The 16,867-nt window shown below is 43.9% G+C and overlaps 1 protein-coding gene across 2 annotated transcripts in view; it reads left to right on the top strand.

Annotated features, from left to right (window-relative positions):
* ARHGAP20 (Rho GTPase activating protein 20) overlaps positions 1-16,867 on the top strand; it is a 76,021-nt gene that overhangs the window by 45,511 nt on the left and 13,643 nt on the right. For both annotated transcript variants that reach the window (XM_068144503.1, XM_068144513.1), the window contains exons 7-10: positions 950-1,027; positions 8,809-8,875; positions 10,774-10,956; positions 16,539-16,717. In XM_068144503.1, the coding sequence (XP_068000604.1) occupies positions 950-1,027; positions 8,809-8,875; positions 10,774-10,956; positions 16,539-16,717 (507 nt within the window). The remainder of the gene's footprint in view (positions 1-949; positions 1,028-8,808; positions 8,876-10,773; positions 10,957-16,538; positions 16,718-16,867) is intronic.

The raw sequence follows: 16,867 nt of genomic DNA on the forward strand, positions 1-16,867 counted from the left end.
TTGATTTTGCCTCTGCAAGGTGATGGCAGCAGGTGCTGCCACATTCTGGCAGGGCTGAGGATGGAGCCATTAATCCTGGTGTGTTTGAAATGTGTAGTCCTGCAGAAGTGCAACCTGTGGTGCTGAATTACAGAGCCCAGCTGTACAGGAGTAATACTGGTGCCAGGCAGCAGGTGCTGAAATCTCACTCTGGAAAGATTGCTCATGGAAAATGGCACTTCCACCAACACGGCATTCGATGGTGGTTGCTATAGCTATTTAGAAAGTGGTGTTTCTGCTGATCCATGCTTTTCCATACTGCTGATCAGGAGATTCTGGAAGATGCTGGAGAGAGAGCCTTTCAATTGGATGAAAGATTACCAAGAATAAGTGCTTCTGGCACTAAGTTAAATGTAGCTTTGAGAAATCTATATAGAATGTGGCAAAGGATATAGAGATGAACATAATATATGATGTATTGTTTTCTGACCAGGGATGTTTTCAGTATAAAAGGGCAGAAATTGTTAACAGTTGATATGACAACCAATTAACCCACTAAAAAACCTCACTGGAATGTTTCTTTTTTCTTTTCTTATTTTTAAGGAAACTTGCATGCTTTTAAATTAATCAAAGTATTACATTTCCCTTCTCTAGTGTCTAAAGTGCAATTAGTGGCTGTTCCTTTTTTGCACATTGTAATGTGGAGGGCTTGTCTCCAGGAATCATGGCACTCTCCCTTCTGATGGAACTGGTGGGGAAGCAGGGAGCCAATGCAGAAAGTGTGTGATCAAACCCTTGGTCTCAGACAGCTGGATCTTTATCTATATAATACAACTTATCAAGTAAAATTTTAACTCTCAAAATTTCCAGCAATTAATTATGCTTAATTAAACTGGAGATACTCTTTGCCAACACAGAGTTTTAATGCCCATTTCCCTTTCTCTTTTTTTCTTTTTTGTTCTTTTCACAGTCAAAAACCCTAAGTGTAACCAATGTTGATACAGCAAATGATGTAATTCTGATGGCCCTGCAGCAGCTGGGAATTAATGTAAGTCTTTGCACCAGTTTTAATGAGTCTTCTTGTAGTCATTTTTAATGAGCAAATGGCTTCTTGCACGTTTTCTAAGTTTTAGGATAAAAATTTTAATTGAATGGAGAATGCTTTTCTTAGCTTCTTTCTTTTCTTCGAGAATAAATTCTTTTAGTACTGTTAGATGTGTGAATAAACACACATCTAGCCTGGAGAAGAGGAGGCTCAGGGGAGACCTTATTGCTCTCTACCGGAAAGGAGGTTGGAGACAGGTGGGGGTTGGTCTCTTCTCCCAAGGAACCAGCACCAGAACAAGAGGACACAGTCTCAATCTGTGCCAGGGGAAGTGTAGGCTTGAGGTGAGGAGAAAGTTCTTCACAGAAAGAGTTGTTGGCCATTGGAATGTGCTGCCCAGGGAGGTGGTGGAGTCACCGTCCCTGGAGGTGTTCAAGTGGGGATTGGGCATGGCACTTGAAGCCATGGTTTAGTTAGTCATGAGGTGTTGAGTGACAGGTTAGACTTGATGATATCTGAGGTCTTTTCCAACCTTATTGATTCTATGATGATTCTATGATTAAAAGCTCAAATGGTAACAGATTGAGATTCCTTCCCCCTCCTCTTTTCCTGGTAAGGTAAAACAAAAAATAAGGTGGTGGAAAGGAGAGGTAAATTCATGAAAGAAATAGTCTGGAATCAGTTTGGAAGTAAAGGAGGTAAATTTTTAAATATATATATATATATATATATCAATAACGGGGGGGTTCACAAAGGGATAAGGATAAATGGAGAAATATGCAAAACCAAGCCTGGATGGCCTTGTATTTCCTGGATGTAAGTGGATTCAGTTCTTCAGAAAGCATGGATGCAGCTTGGAAAAGTAGGCCTCAACCATGTGGTTGGTGCAGGAAGCAGCAGCAGATGGTCTCTCTCTCAAGCAGATGAGGCAAGGAAAGAGAGAGAAGTAAAAGATGCTCGCCCTTTTTATAGGCTTGTTGGACAGGAAGGGAGAGTGGAACAGATCACCTTTGACCCAAGGGCCCCTTCCTGCTGGGAGAGGGAAAACCAAGTCTCTCACTGCCCACCCGGATCAAGTTTCTTTTGTCCACCTGGGGGCTGGATTCTGTCAGCCCCCCATCAAGGATGGGTATAACCCAGCACACCTAGAAATTCAGTGTTGTTGAAATGAAGCACATAGACCTCCAGAGATCATCAAGTGCCTTAGAAGTTTTGACTAATTCTCTTATCCTTGTAAGAGATCCTTTGCATTTGAAGTTGCCTTTAAATCTGTTTGACTGATGCCTAAGAGGAGATATCTTGACACAAGAAATGAGAGTTCGATTCAGCTCCTTTTGCATACTTAAGTGTGAAGAGGAAACCTACTGACCTGCTTGTTAGTTGGTTTCAAAACGTGCAAACCTGCATGATCAGCTGTGTCCCTAGATTACAAGTACAAGCACTGCTCTCAAGTGTCCAAATCAGACACTCTAAATATTCATGGACCTTTAGTGTAATGTGAGATATGAATGTAACTGAGTGATTGCACAGAATCTAAATGCACTCACTGTAACTGAGTGATTGCACAGAATTTAAATGCACTCTATTTAAGTAATTTAAGCAACTGTTTTGGAAAAAGGCGTTTATGGAGCTTCGTGGGACCATTGAATACCAGGTTGGAGGGAGCCTCAAGAATCTGGTCCAACCTTCCTTGGAAAAAGCATTTTCTAGACAAGATGGCCCAGCACCCTGTCCAGCTGAATCTCAAAGTGTCCAATGCTGGGGAATCCCACTTCACTGGAGAGATTATTCCAATGGTTGATTGATCTCATTATGAAAATGTTTCCTCTTTCATTAGGAATCTCCCCAGGAGTGACTTGTACCATGTGACTCCCTGTAAAAAGGGTGTCTCCATCTTCTTTGTAACCACCCTTTAACTGCTGGGACATGATGATAAGGTCTCCCCTAAGCCTTCTGTTCTTGAGGCTACACAAATAGAATTCTCTCAGCTTCTTCACATATGACAGGCTTCCCAGTCCTTTGATCATCTTTGTGGCCCTTCTCTGGACCCTCTCCATCTCATCCATATCTTTTTTGTGTAGCAGGTACCAAATCTGAAGACAGTCTTCCAGGTGTGGGCTGACAAATGCTGAGTAGAGTGGGATAATGGTTTCTTTAATTCTGCTGCTGTTGCCCTTGTTGATGCAACCCAGAATCCTGTTGGCTTTCTTTGCTGCAGTAGCACACTGTTTACTCATGTTGAGGTTGTTGGACACCATGACCCCCAAGTTTCTTTCAACAGAGCTGCTCTCCAGCCAGGCAGATCTCGGTCTGTGCTGCACTTCTGGATTGTGTTTTCCCAGGTTACCTTACACGTGTCCTTTTTCAACTTCATCAGGTTCTTGTTAGCCCACACTTCCAGCCTGTCTAGTTCTTCCTGCTGGGTGTCTCTCCCTTCCAAAATGTCAATTTCCCCACTCAGTTTGGTATTATCAACGAACATGGGTAAACTTGATCCCATAATTGAGATCACATATGAAGATATTAAACAGTATTTGGCCCAGTATTGATCCCTGGGCAACCCCACTTTTGACAGGTTGACAGTTTGAAAATTATCTATATACCTCCACTTTCTGGGTGCAACCTGTCAGCTAGTTCCCCACCCACCATGCAGACCACTTGTCTAGACCATAATGCATCGGTTTCTCTAGGAGATGGCAGTGGGAAACTGTACCAAAAGCCATGGAGAAATCCAGGTAGACAACGTCCATCCTTTGCCCCAGGTTGCTAGGTTACTTTGTTGTAGAAGGGGATCAGGTTTGTCAGGCACTATTTGCCCATGGTGAATCTGTGCTAGCTTTTCCCAATCATTTGACTTCATTGGACTTGTGATAGCTCACAGGAGGATTCATTCCATAACTTTCTAAGGGACTGAAGTAAGGCTAATAGACATATAATTCCTTGGATCCTTCTTTAAGCCCTTCTTGTAACAAGGGTGACATTAGTTTTCTTCTGGTCTGCAAAGTCCGCAGATCTCCCTGACTTCTAAAAGGTTATGGAGAGCAGTCTCACAACAATGTCAGCCATCTCTCTTGAACACTCTTGGGTGAGTATAATGTCTGTGCCCATTGATTTGTAGGGATCAAGCTCGGATAGCAGTTCACATACCTACTCTTCCTTCACTGGCAGTGGGTCTGCCTCTGCATCAACCTGTGTTTTCCTTCCCAAGGCCTGGGGCCCAAGAGTGCTAGTAAAGAGCTTTGAAAGCGTGAGAAAGTTTTAAAGCTTAAAAAACGTTTGGAAAAGCCTTTATTTACCACCACCCTCTGGGTGTGGCCTGTCAGCCAGTTCCCCACCCGCTCCACAGGCCCCTCGTCTAGACTGCAACGCATCGGTTGTGATGCAATAGTGCCGGGCAGTGCACCAAGGAGATGTAGCAATTGCTAGTAGACCAAGTAGTGCCTCAGCTGGCTCCCTTTGCTCTAAACCAGACGAGGTATGTCTAGTATGCCTCAGGTGTAGTAATGAATCAGTGTTATGCCCAAGAATTCTGCCTCCCTTATTCTCTTGCTCTCACTGTTTCACGGTATGGTTCCAACTGTCACCGGTGGTCATAGAAGCTTCTGGGCGACAGCTGTTTAACTGGACTGTCAGTCTGATGGTTGGGTCACAAGACTCTTGGTGCATGCGTTGGTCTTGTTGCATGGAATCTGACAACTCTTTCCTTACCATAGCAGCGAGTGTGAAGGGTCAAGTATGTGCAAAATGCCACTCTTGTGCTTCCTGGGACTTCTGGAGAGCCCCAGCAAAAGTTGGATCTACCTCAGAATTTGCCTGCCCTCGCCCTTATTATCCCTAATTTTCTGAGGCTTTTAATGCATCCAGGGGCCTGTTCTGCTAGCTTGGTATTTCTCAGGCACAGAATTTTCTGTTTAGCCATTTTCTTGTGGCTTAGACATCCCATTTACCCAGGGCTGGGGTTGTGGCCTGAGCTCAGGATCCAGTGCTCTGTCCAACCTAAGTAGCTCTTGGAGTTGATGGAGGGACTGCAGAGTGAAAGGGATAAGATGCAAGTTAAAATAGGATTTTAACTGCACATTGTCTTTCCCAGCTTGTACCAAATAGCAAGAAACTATACTGCATTATAACTGCAAGTCTTTATTACAATGTACTTCATTTTTACCCATGTTATGGCTGTCATTTGCATTTCTTCATTTTGTATACTGAAAAAAACCTCAGGAAAATGGTAGTATTGCAAGAGAGCATTTTGCTTGAGATGAGCAGGAGGAGGAGCTGGTTAGGTTTCAGCTTTGTGTTCTTTTGTATGTGTCACAATCAACCCTTTCCCCCTCTTTACATTTTAATTTCAAGTGGAAAAAGAATGAAAGCTATCTGAAAGATTTAAGATCTTGCCTGCAGAATTTTTTGCCCAAGTAATACACTCAGGTTTTTTTCACTGCCTCTTCATAGCACAAAACCTTTTTCAACAGAGGGATATTGTGAGATTAGCATTAAAATCAAGCAAGCTAAATAAATTAAGCTGTAGCTTGTGTATCAGTCAAACACCCAACCCCCTCAAAGGATTGTTCTGGCTGTGAGGAAGCTTTTCCTTATTTGCCATCTTGAGGGCTTTTATTTATGTCCAGAGAGAACCACTTGAAAGGAGCTCTATGACTTTTCAATGGCAATTATAAAAACTGCATTTCACACACTGTGTGATTAATGGGGCTATTACTTTGGCTGAGTTCACTCTGGTTTAACACATCAAGGTTTTCCCCTCTGTGGTTTCTCTGGTAAACTGACAACTAGTTCATACAAAATGGCATTGATCATCTGTTCTAGATTATCAGAAAGGCAGAAAGAAGAGCCTTGGGTTTCCCAGCTTCATAAGTACACTTGCTGGTTTTTCTGGGACAGTCACATTTATACTGACAAATGGCCTCATAAAGCCAGTAAAGTACATTATTTGTAGTCAAGAGATGAGCAGTCTGCCTCCTGAAACTGTGCTTACTAGCTCTTCCCCTGATTCTCCTTCCCAGCAACAAACCCTTTCATATATATGTTTAAAAGGAAAAGTAAATACTCCTTGTGCTCCTCAGCTGTATTTATTTGTGCCTGGCTGCTTGCCCTGAGGCATCAGAGATGTCTCTAAAGCCTATTTATTTTCCTTCTGCCCCCTGCTAGCTAACTCAACAGCAGTGGTAATATGGGCCAGAAAGCTCTGTCAGTCAGAGAGCAAACTGCAAAGGCTTTTTTGGGTATATCAGCATTACCCTGGGTGTGTACAGCAAGTAAAAAGAATCACAGAATCACAGATGGTAGGGGTTGGAAGGGACCTCTGGAGATCATCTAGTCCAAGATTCTCAAGAGATTTAGGGACACTAGATGAAGGTCCAGAAAATGCAAGATAGGTGAACATATTGAAGAATAGATAGGATTGAATTTTAGAGCTGAATAAGCACTGTTATGAGGTATTTATCATCTTTCATAGCTGAAAACTTCTGGGGTTTAATTATCCTAATTTAGCAGTGTCACTGAAAAAGGATTCAAGGTGTAATAGATCACTTTTCCTGCAGTGTATGTATCCACCTTTTGTCCTGAGAGTGGTTTATATTAAAGGTCATTCTCCTTATTTCTATTGTCTCACCATCATATCCTGCAATAGTTAATATTCTCCTTCTTCAGTTAAACTGAAGAATTGTATATTTACACTGAAGGCAGTGTTTAGAACCCACTTTCAAATCAGCAGCTTTTCCCAAAGATGTTCACATTTTCCAGTCCTCTGGAAATTGTCTCTGATGCAGATTTATCTTCTCCACTGTAAATTGTAACAGAGGACTCGTCAGTCTTAAAGCACCATCCAGCGCTCCCAAGTCCTGCCACACCTTGAGTCCTGTGTCCAGTTCTGGGCCCCTCAGTTTAAGAAGGACATCGAAACACTTGAACGTGTCCAGAGAAGGGCAACAAGGCTGGGGAGAGGCCTTGAACACAAGCCCTGTGAGGAGAGGCTGAGGGAGCTGGGATTGTTTAGCCTGGAGAAGAGGAGGCTCAGGGGTGACCTCATTGCCCTCTACAACTACCTGAAAGGTGGCTGTAGCCGGGAAGGGGTTGGTCTCTTCTCCCAGGCAACCAGCAGCAGAACAAGAGGACACAGTCTCAAGCTGCGCCAGGGGAGGTTTAGACTCGAGGTGAGGAGAAAGTTCTTCACCGAGCGAGTCGTTCGTCATTGGAATGTGCTGCCCAGGGAGGTGGTGGAGTCACCATCCCTGGAGGTGTTCAAGAGGAGATTGGACATGGCACTTGGTGCCATGGTCTAGTCATGGGGTCTGTGTTGATAGGTTGGACTTGATGATCCTTGAGGTCTCTTCCAACCTTAGTTATACTGTGATACTGTGATACTGTGATACAAAAGGGCTGACGGCAGGCCCACAAGGAGATTTTGGGGCAGTGTTTAGTGCCAGGAGCCCCTTGGGTGTCATGATCTTTGAGGTCTCCTCCAACCTTGGTGATTCCATGATTCTGTGTGATCCTTGCCTTGGCATCATCAACACGGTCTCAGGCCAAAGATGCACCTGACCTGCTGTCCAGCACAGGGTGCAGGATGCTGTTGGCTGCTGAGCCTGATCTCCTTACAGAGATTGTAGAGGAGCTGGGGAGATGGTGAAGCAGAGGTCTCAGGTGTGAGAGTGAGGGTGCCTGTGTGCCAGAGCACATCCCAGAGGTTGCAGTTTTCCTGGTACTCAGGACAGAGCTGAACCTTAGCTCACATGAGCTGTCTGCTGTCTGCCCCAGGCTCCACAGCAGGCCCCTGCTTTGTGCTACTTATCTGTAATCTCTCTGGGGGGTCAGACCTGTCTCTCCTGGCTGCTGGTGGTGAGAAGGGGGTCATGAACTTGCTGGGAGCCTGGAGCAGCATCTGGGTCCAGAGGTCCTCTCCATGCTGTGTTCTGTCTCATTTCCAGCCTCCTGGGTGTGGGGAGTCACATGGGCTGAGGACTGACAGCCACATGGCATGAAGGGTAGGCATGGCTATCATCTTGATCTGTCCTCAAAAGCAATCCTAAGCCCAGCAGGCTGTTGCCCCTGTTCCTCTGCTTCCAGGAGCAGCAAAAGAACTGGGGCAAATTTCCTCTTTTTCCTTCAGAAATGGCAGGCTCCAGCCCCTCTCATTGCTCAGAGCTGCACCCTGGTCACACAGACTACATTGAACATGACAGACACAGTTCAGAAACTTTGCTGGTGGCAAATTTAGGCACTACAAAATTAAAGGGAGTTCCTTTGGCCCCGCTGACAAGGTGCAGATTATCTTTGGTCTCTTCTCCCAGGCAACCACCAACAGAACAAGAGGCCACAGTCTCAAGGTGTGCCAGGAGAGATTTAGGCTGGTTGTTAGGAAGAAATTCTTCAAAGAAAGAGTGATTGGCTATTGGAATGTGCTGCCCAGAGAGGTGGTGGAGTCACCATCACTGCAAGCGTTTAGGAAGAGACTGGATGGAGCACTTGTTGCCATGGCTTAGTTGATTAGATGGTATTGGGTGATAGGTTGGACTTGATGATCTTGAAGGTCTTTTCCAACCTGGTAAATTCTATTCTATTCTATTCTATTCTATTCTATTCTATTCTATTCTATTCTATTCTATTCTATTCTATTCTATTCTATTCTATTCTATTCTATTCTATTCCATTCCATTCCATTCCATTCCATTCCATTCCATTCCATTCCATTCCATTCCATTCCATTGTGAGAAAGCTAATACAAACCTGTTCTCAGTGGCTGGAAAACTTATTAATATTGTTTTTTTTAGGGCTCTGAAAAAGACTACAAGCTGTGGGTGATTTCAGGAAGAGAAGATGCTCCTTACCCTCTCATTGGTAAGTTCCTGACATGGTTTAATTTTTCAACATTCCTCCAGTTTTTAGTGCTGAAGGAAGCAAGAAGTAAAGAGAAGACTGAACTGCAGTTTCCTCTTTTCTTTGTTTTGTTTTTCCCATTCTTACTCTTACTTCCCTGTCACGCAAGTTTGTCTATTTGGGGAGTTAGATGCTGATCCTGTGTTTTGAAGAGCAAGTGTCTGCTTGTGTCACTAAGGGGTTGAAAAAGTTCGTTTATCTCTGCCCCGGTTCTGCTGCAAGAGCCTCAGTCTTTCTACAGCCAGTCTCTCCACTCACTCACCTCCTCTGCTGGAGCCAGTTCAGCTTTACCATATTTCTTCCTACACTTCCATAGCTTTGTTTACTCCCCTCCTCAGCAAAACTCAGCAGAGTTTTGAGAAATGTTCTGTTCCTCCACAACTCGAGTTGATTCAAGAGGTTCTTATCAGTCTTTTATTTGTCTAACTGGCTTGACAGCACCCCTCTGATTAGGAGCAAATTATCACTTACTCACTATCTAAAATGCTTTATAAAACATTTCCTCTCCAGGAATCAACCCAAAGCTCAGAAGTGATTGGCTGGAGTGATTTGATTTTGGCCCATGGTTCACTGAGAAAAAAAATCCCTTCTTGTTATTAAGAACCTTTCCCTGTAGAAGCCCAGTATTACTTATGCTATGTAAGAGCTCACAGATGACTAGAACAAGAAAAATGAGTGGATTTTCTCTTTTCCTCCTGCAAATCTAACCCCAGTAAATCTTAACATTCCTTCCTGGAGCAGCCTCAGCTACAAATGCATTGCTGGAGTCAGATCACATTAATATTTATAACATGTCCAATTTCTACACCTTAAACACAGTTCAAACTGTTTTGTCGTTGAAATGTGCCAGACTTTGTCTTTCCAGTCATGAGGTGTAGCTTCTTCAGGTAAACTCAGAGGCATGGTTCTAAATATAGAACCAGAGAACTCAGAAATGGGAAAGGCCTTTCTAATTGACCAACTCTCACTGTAAACTCAGGTTACAATCATTTGAGAAGAAGAATCTGATACTAAGCTGATTCTGCCTTGATATTTATGCAGAGTTTTATCACACAAAACCAGCTTTTGTCATCAGTTGACATCAGAAGCAGGGTCTGACTGCTCCACAGAGTATGACAGTGCTTCAGCTTCATACTATAATGCCTATAATCTCTAATAACATCTCTTCCACTATCAGTGTTCAAGTCTAAGTGCAAGGTAACTAAGACATCTTAAGACTGTACCCATATTTAATGTATTTCAACTGCCAGGTCTTTAAGCAAGCCCCAGAAATGTCTTGCTGGTGGCATTTTTAAAAGCTCCTCCAGAAATAAATTGCCTCTGTGTAGTCCCCAAAGATGCTGGTTAGTGCCAAGCATGGCTCATTTACATTAGCCCTGTGATTAACGTTTCCTTCCTGTTCCAGCCCCAGACAGGAACCATAATTGTGTCTCATTTGACTGAGCTGATGGTGGTTGCATGAAGAGGGAGGGAAGCAAAAACCTCATTTCTTGCCAGAACCATATGAGCAACCAGTACCTAAACTTTCAGTGTCCTAAGTAAAGCTGTGGAAAGAATAAAGCACTGAATTCAGAAGTAGTCAATTCTGTTTGTTTTTTTCTCTGATGAGTTTTTATGCAATATGTCTATAATAGGTCTGACTTTATGTCACTTTAACTGCACTGAACACAGTAACTCTGTATCTGCCAGTTCAAGCTTTTATGCCAGTGTAAATACACAGAAATGCATCAATTCTGAGATTACTGAGAGAGAAAGTGTTGCAAGCCAGCATGCAAAATCTGCTTTTCCTCCAAGGCAGATAGAGTTTTGCAAGTCTCCAGTAAATCCAACACAGATTATTCTGATTTCTCTTTGAACAGGGCATGAATTTCCCTTTGGAATTAAAATGAGCCACATTCGCGATGCTATGCCCCACGGATCAAAGCACTGTGCCTGCCCTAGGCAGCTTCAGGGGTCCTTCTTGACAGAGCAGCTGCCCCAGGAGCTGCAGTGCCAGTTTGTGCTGAAGCCAAGCCGCCTGGCAGTGTGCCAGCAACTCAATGGTACGTCACCCCTCTCACCCCAGCATTGTTCACCCACAAGCAGGCTACATCCCTGGCTGTGCTGCAGAAAGCAGACGTGCTGGTGTTGGAGGTGGGGGCTGTGGGAAGCAGAGAGAAGCATGCAGATGTACCTTCCAGCTGCACGGGGGATTGTGCAGTGTAGCTCTCCCTGATTTGAGTGTGCTGTTGTGTATGTGTCATCTTTGTAAGTTACATTTTGACAAGCTGCCTGTCAAGTGATTGTTCTAAATGCAGCAAAAGAAGTACAAGATCCCTGCCCTGCAAATTTTTTTTGGAAGTCTGTTAGATGAGCTTTTCTCTGCAGCCCTTGCTCTTCTCGGTAGCAAGGCACAGTGGTTTTACAGTTGAGAAGTCAGGGCTTGCATTCAGCACAGAATTCCCATACAACATTTGGCAGCATTCTTTATCTCAGCAAGGTACTCAGAGCTACACACCTGCCTCACTGGGACCCTCACATGGCAAAGCAGCCTAGGTGTGTGCTTGAGTACCTAGATGAAGTGAGCAAATACAGCTTCTTTATTTCAGTTCTCTTTGACTAGAATGAAGACAGCAACGTTTGCTTCTGCCTTTGGCTTTGATGCTAAAGAAAAAGAGCACCTGCTCTCTGTTTTGCACGCTGTTGTTAGTGACACAATGGCTGCTTACTGCTCACGAGTAAAACAAATGAGGAGATCTTTGCAGGTCTGGGGCGTTACACTAAAAACTTTGCAGGGCAAGGATGTGTCCCATGTGGTTTTTGTTGTACTTAACACACTGTCATACTCATCTCAATTAGGAACTCATCCCTACTTCACCATTAATGGCCTCATAACAATAAAGATAACATGCACGCTGCTGTCCTGTGCACTCCTCAGTGGCCAAGATCTCCTACAACATATGACTAGAATCCATTTGTAATAACTTTTAGAAAGTAAGTATGGTGAGGCTATACCTGTGTCTGTTACAAATTATTCTGGAAATCAATTGCATTTTATATAAATTAATTTCCTTTCTACATGCCTTCGCCCACCCCCCAGCCCCCCAACCCCCTTTCCCAGTAATTTGTATCATATATTACTTCATGGCATAATTTAAGAATGAGGCAATCTAGCAAAGGGGTGTAATTAGGTTTACAGGCCCCACTTGGCAGCTGACGTTGACTGGCAAGAGAAAATAGAAATGCAAATCAGGCCTGTAAAGTTCTAATGCAGATGTGTTGTCAGCAGTGCTGAGCAAGCTGCAGGAGGGAAAGCAAGGCTGGCCTTGGGGCAGCAGAAGCCTGGGGCATCCTGCAAGCCATGCACAGGGACTGTGCTAAGTGGGAGAAAGAGGCTTTCAGTCCTTTCAGCTTTCCGACTTTCATCAAACAAAACCTCTCAAAGTGATGCAGAGGCCTGTCTGCTTGCAAACCAGATTATCCAGAACAAGAGGACACAGTCTCAAGTTGCACCAGGGGAAGTTTAGGCTTGAGGTGAGGAGAAAGTTCTTCACAGAGAGAGTTGTTAGCCATTGGAATGGGCTGCCCAGGGAGGTGGTGGAGTCACCGTCCCTAGAGGTGTTCAGGAGGGGATTGGACATGGCACTTGGTGCCATGGTTTAGGAGGTCTTGGGTGACAGGTTGGACTTGATGATCCTTGAGGTCTTTTCCAACCTTGTTGATTCTATGATTCTGTCTTGCATACAGCACTGGTCACTGAGCTCTTCCTAACTCCTCACCTATTTTGGTTTTGGAAAATGTTAAAGGATACCTTGTGTGCAAGCCAAGCTCATCTTTAAGGCTGAGAGGGGACCTTATCAATGTCTACAAGTGAAGGGTGGCTGTCAGAATAGAATAGAATAGAATAGAATAGAATAGAATAGAATAGAATAGAATAGAATAGAATAGAATACAATACAATACAATACAATACAATACAATACAATACAATAGACCAGGTCGGAAGAGACCTTCAAGATCACTGCATCCAACCCATCAACCAATCCAACCCACCTAAACAACTAAACCATGGCACCAAGCACCTCATCAAGTCTCCTCCTGAACACCTCCAATGATGGCAACTCCACCACTTCCCCAGGCAGCCCATTCCAATGGGCAATCACTCTCTCTGTATAGAACTTCTTCTTAACATCCAACCTAAACCTAAAAAGGATAAAGCAGTATCTTTTAAGTGATATACAGTGGTAGGACAAGGGGTGGTGAACATAAACTCAGTCACAGGAAATTCCATTTCAATGTGAGAGAAAGGTTTTTTTACTGTGAAGGTAATGGAGCACTGGAGCAGGCTGCCCAGAGAGGTTGTGGAGTCTCCTTCTGTAAAGATCTTCAAAACCTTCCTAGATGCATTCCTGTGTCACCTGCCCTAAGTGGCCCTGCTTTGCAGGGGGTTGGACAAAATGATCCCTGGAGATCCCTTCCAAACCCCAACATTCTATGACTCTATGGTTCAGATCAGCAAGCAAGAATCTGTGCTGTTATTAGGTAACCACTGGGCTTACCTCCATTTACAGAGCAAATTCACAGGGAGTGAAGTCTGCAAGCCCACGTTTCACTGCCACACATGGCTGTGTTATTCTCCTTGCCATTGCTTCCCCGCACAGATACAGCTGTGCTGGTCATGCTGTCTCTTCTAGAGGCAGCAAGGAGTAGCTACCCAGTTGTACCAGCATGCACCAACTGTGCTTAGGCAGTGTTGTAGGTGTTGACAGGCAGACATAATTGATGACTAGCCATCACATCAAATAAGTAGCTGTGTGGACACCAACTGCGGTGGTGTAGTTGCATCAACTGCCCCAGCAGTGTGGTTTAAAAAAGTACAGAAGAATTTACTGTGTGAAGGAGCTGGACTGTTCCTGTTGCTTCTCCTGCAGCCTTTCAACACGTAACAGGGATGGCCATCGACCAGTTAAATGTAGCCATTAAGTAGTGCTCATGAGCATATGTCTAAATAGTATTGTAATTGCTGATTTGCTTGAAGTTTATCTTGCAAGAACTGACTGCTGCCAGTGGCTGGTCTGTAATCCAAATGATTATTTAATCATCTGTTAAAAGAGAGAGCAAAATTTCAACAAGTTAGTCTCAATACAGACAGGAGGTCTTTGAAAGTTGTTTGACAGTTAGGGGTTTGATCAGAAAGGGTCCTGTGTTGTTAAATGGCTCTGAGGTTTTATTTAGAAGTTTCTGATTAGTTTGTGAGAAGAGGAAATGCCACTTGCATGGCTGGCACACTACCTGTGAATTGAAATTGCATGTGAGCAGAATAGAGAGCTGCTACGAGCTCTGAGTGAGAACTGCCACCAAAGAAATACTGCCTTTTTTTCTCATTCTGGCCTAGAATAATCCACCTGAGCAAGACCCTGATTTTTTTTATGGAAGCACTTCTACAAAGCAATAATTGGCATCTGTTTTGCCTGAGAGGAGGCTGGGCTTCTCCTAGCATTCAACTTTGCACAGGTTCAAGAAAAGAATGTGTGCATCCTCCTCATCCTGCTGTCCCAGGAGAGAGCTGCAGTTAATAGAGTAGAGTAGAGTAGAGGAGAGTAGAGTAGAGTAGAATAGAATAGAATAGAATAGAATAGAATAGAATAGAATAGAATAGAATAGAATAGACCAGACCAGACCAGACCAGACCAGGCCAGACCAGGTTGGAAGACACCTTCAAGATCTTCAAGTCCAACCTATCATCCAACACCATCTAATCAACTAAACCATGGCACCAAGCACCCCATCAAGTCTCCTCCTAAACACCTCCAGTGATGGTATCACAGTATCACAGTATCACCAAGGTTGGAAGAGACCTCAAAGATCACCGAGTCCAACCTGTCACCACAGACCTCATGACTAGACCATGGCACCAAGTGCCACATCCAATCCCCCATTGAACACCTCCAGTGATGGCGACTCCACCACCTCCCCAGGCAGCCCATTCCAATGGCCAACCACACTCTCTATGGAGAATTTCTTCCTAATATCCAGCCTAAACTTCCCCTGATGCAGCTTGAGACTGTGTCCTCTTGTTCTGGTGCTGGTTGCCTTGGAGAAGAGACCAACCTCCGCCTGTCTACAACCTCCCTTCAGGTAGTTGTAGAGAGCAATAAGGTCTCCCCTGAGCCTCCTCTTCTTCAGGCTATGCAACCCCCGCTCCCTCAGCCTCTCCTCATAGGGCTTGTGCTCCAAACCCCTCACTGCCTTTGTTGCCCTTCTCTGGACACATTCCAGCAACTCAACATCTTTCCTAAACTGAGGGGCCCAGAACTGGACACAGTAAATCACATTTACCCCTTTTCCACGTTGTCAGTTTAAGGCACATCTTTAAGAGTGTAACAAACAGTAGGAGACTAAGGAAAGTTCCTATTTTAAGTGTCCTTCCCCCCCCCACCCCATTTCTGCTATTCATTTTTCTCCAAAATAGCATCTTTTCTTAATTTTCACTTCCACTGAGATCTAGATGGTTGCCAGCAAAACAGCACCAATATGTATTTGCTGTTATGTGAATAGAACTCCAGGTGAAGCAAACCATCTTGCTATGCTAATATCCAGCTCAGCTGAAAGGGAAAAAAAAGTCATTTCAAAAGTTATAGGTTAGTTATGTTCTCCCAAAACATGATGTATCAACTCACACCTTAAATGCTGCCAAGTTTATATTTCTTGAAGCTTTGGACTGCTCAAAACGTCTGTCCTCCATATTAATTTTCATGAAAAGAATTTTTCATCAGGCTTTCACATTCATATGTTCACATTTTGAGTTAAACTGTAACTTTTCATCCTGTAAGCCCCTAATGAAATGACTTCCACCCATTCCCAAAGGGAGCATGATTCCCAAGAATGGAATGACGTATAACGAAAATCACTGTTTGGGCTCAAAAACAAGTGTAGTAAAGCATAGAAGAGAAAAATCTGGTATCATGCCATAAGCCTTACTTCTGCAAGCCTTGCTTCTACCCTCCACAACAGCAGGAAGCGAAATGTTTGTTGAGGTGGAAGAACCAGCTAATAGAAAGGTGCATAGGGTAGGAAGGAACTAACTGAAAGCTGCAGGACTGGCTTTGAAAACCTCTAGAAAAGGAAAAATGAAACAGAATAGTTTTTCCCCAGCTGGCACTTTCATCACAAACACTCTCAACCCACCCTTAGCAGTAGCATGTGCTATTAAGAAGACTCTATGCTAGCAAATGTTGAGAAAGGTCAAATGAAAAAAGTCCTTTTTCTATCCCAATTTGAGACTTTCCTTCTCCATACACTACAGCTTCAATTAGTGGTGCTAATGTGCTAGTGAGTTCTTTAGCACAGTTCAGCTTTGTGTGAAGTCAGCAGGCTGAGGTTTGCCATCCCACACTTCACAGTAAGTGCTGATGCCATGGTCCAGCAGTGCAGTGCCGAGCCTCTTAAGAGTGTGGGTAAGGGCAGCATATTCTGCACACACACAGAGAGGTATGTGCTTGGTGGATTACGCTGAGCAGGATGCCAAGAGCTGGTTGAGTCCGTGACATTTTTTCCTTTGAAACCATAGCTACCACCACAAAACAAATAGTGGAATTAAGATTGAAATGCATTTCTTCTAATAAATACCTTTCTCTTTTCCCAGACCTAAGCCAAAAGTCATTTAAAAGGAAAAGATCTATCATAAATTGGGCTTTTTGGCGTGGCCCAGGCACTCACTTGGACAATGCACCCCTCTCTTCAACATCTGCTGCTCCTGGGAAGCTCTTTGGCCTCTTGCTAACAGCCATCTGTGAGGATGACAACCTGCCCAAACCCCTCTTGGTGAGTCCCAGGCTCGGGGATATCTATTTGCAGTGCTGGAATTTCTTTGTGTAGTGAATGAGAACATGGGGACACTTTGTAAACGGGAGACTGAAATTACTCAGGCAAAGAAAGCAGAAGGAAACCTCATTTGTGATTCTCAGCAAGAAG

Source organism: Melanerpes formicivorus, unplaced genomic scaffold, assembly GCF_026170545.1.
Source record: "Melanerpes formicivorus ecotype bairdi unplaced genomic scaffold, bMelFor1.0.p_v2 SCAF_1, whole genome shotgun sequence".
Taxonomy (NCBI): Eukaryota; Metazoa; Chordata; class Aves; order Piciformes; family Picidae; genus Melanerpes; species Melanerpes formicivorus.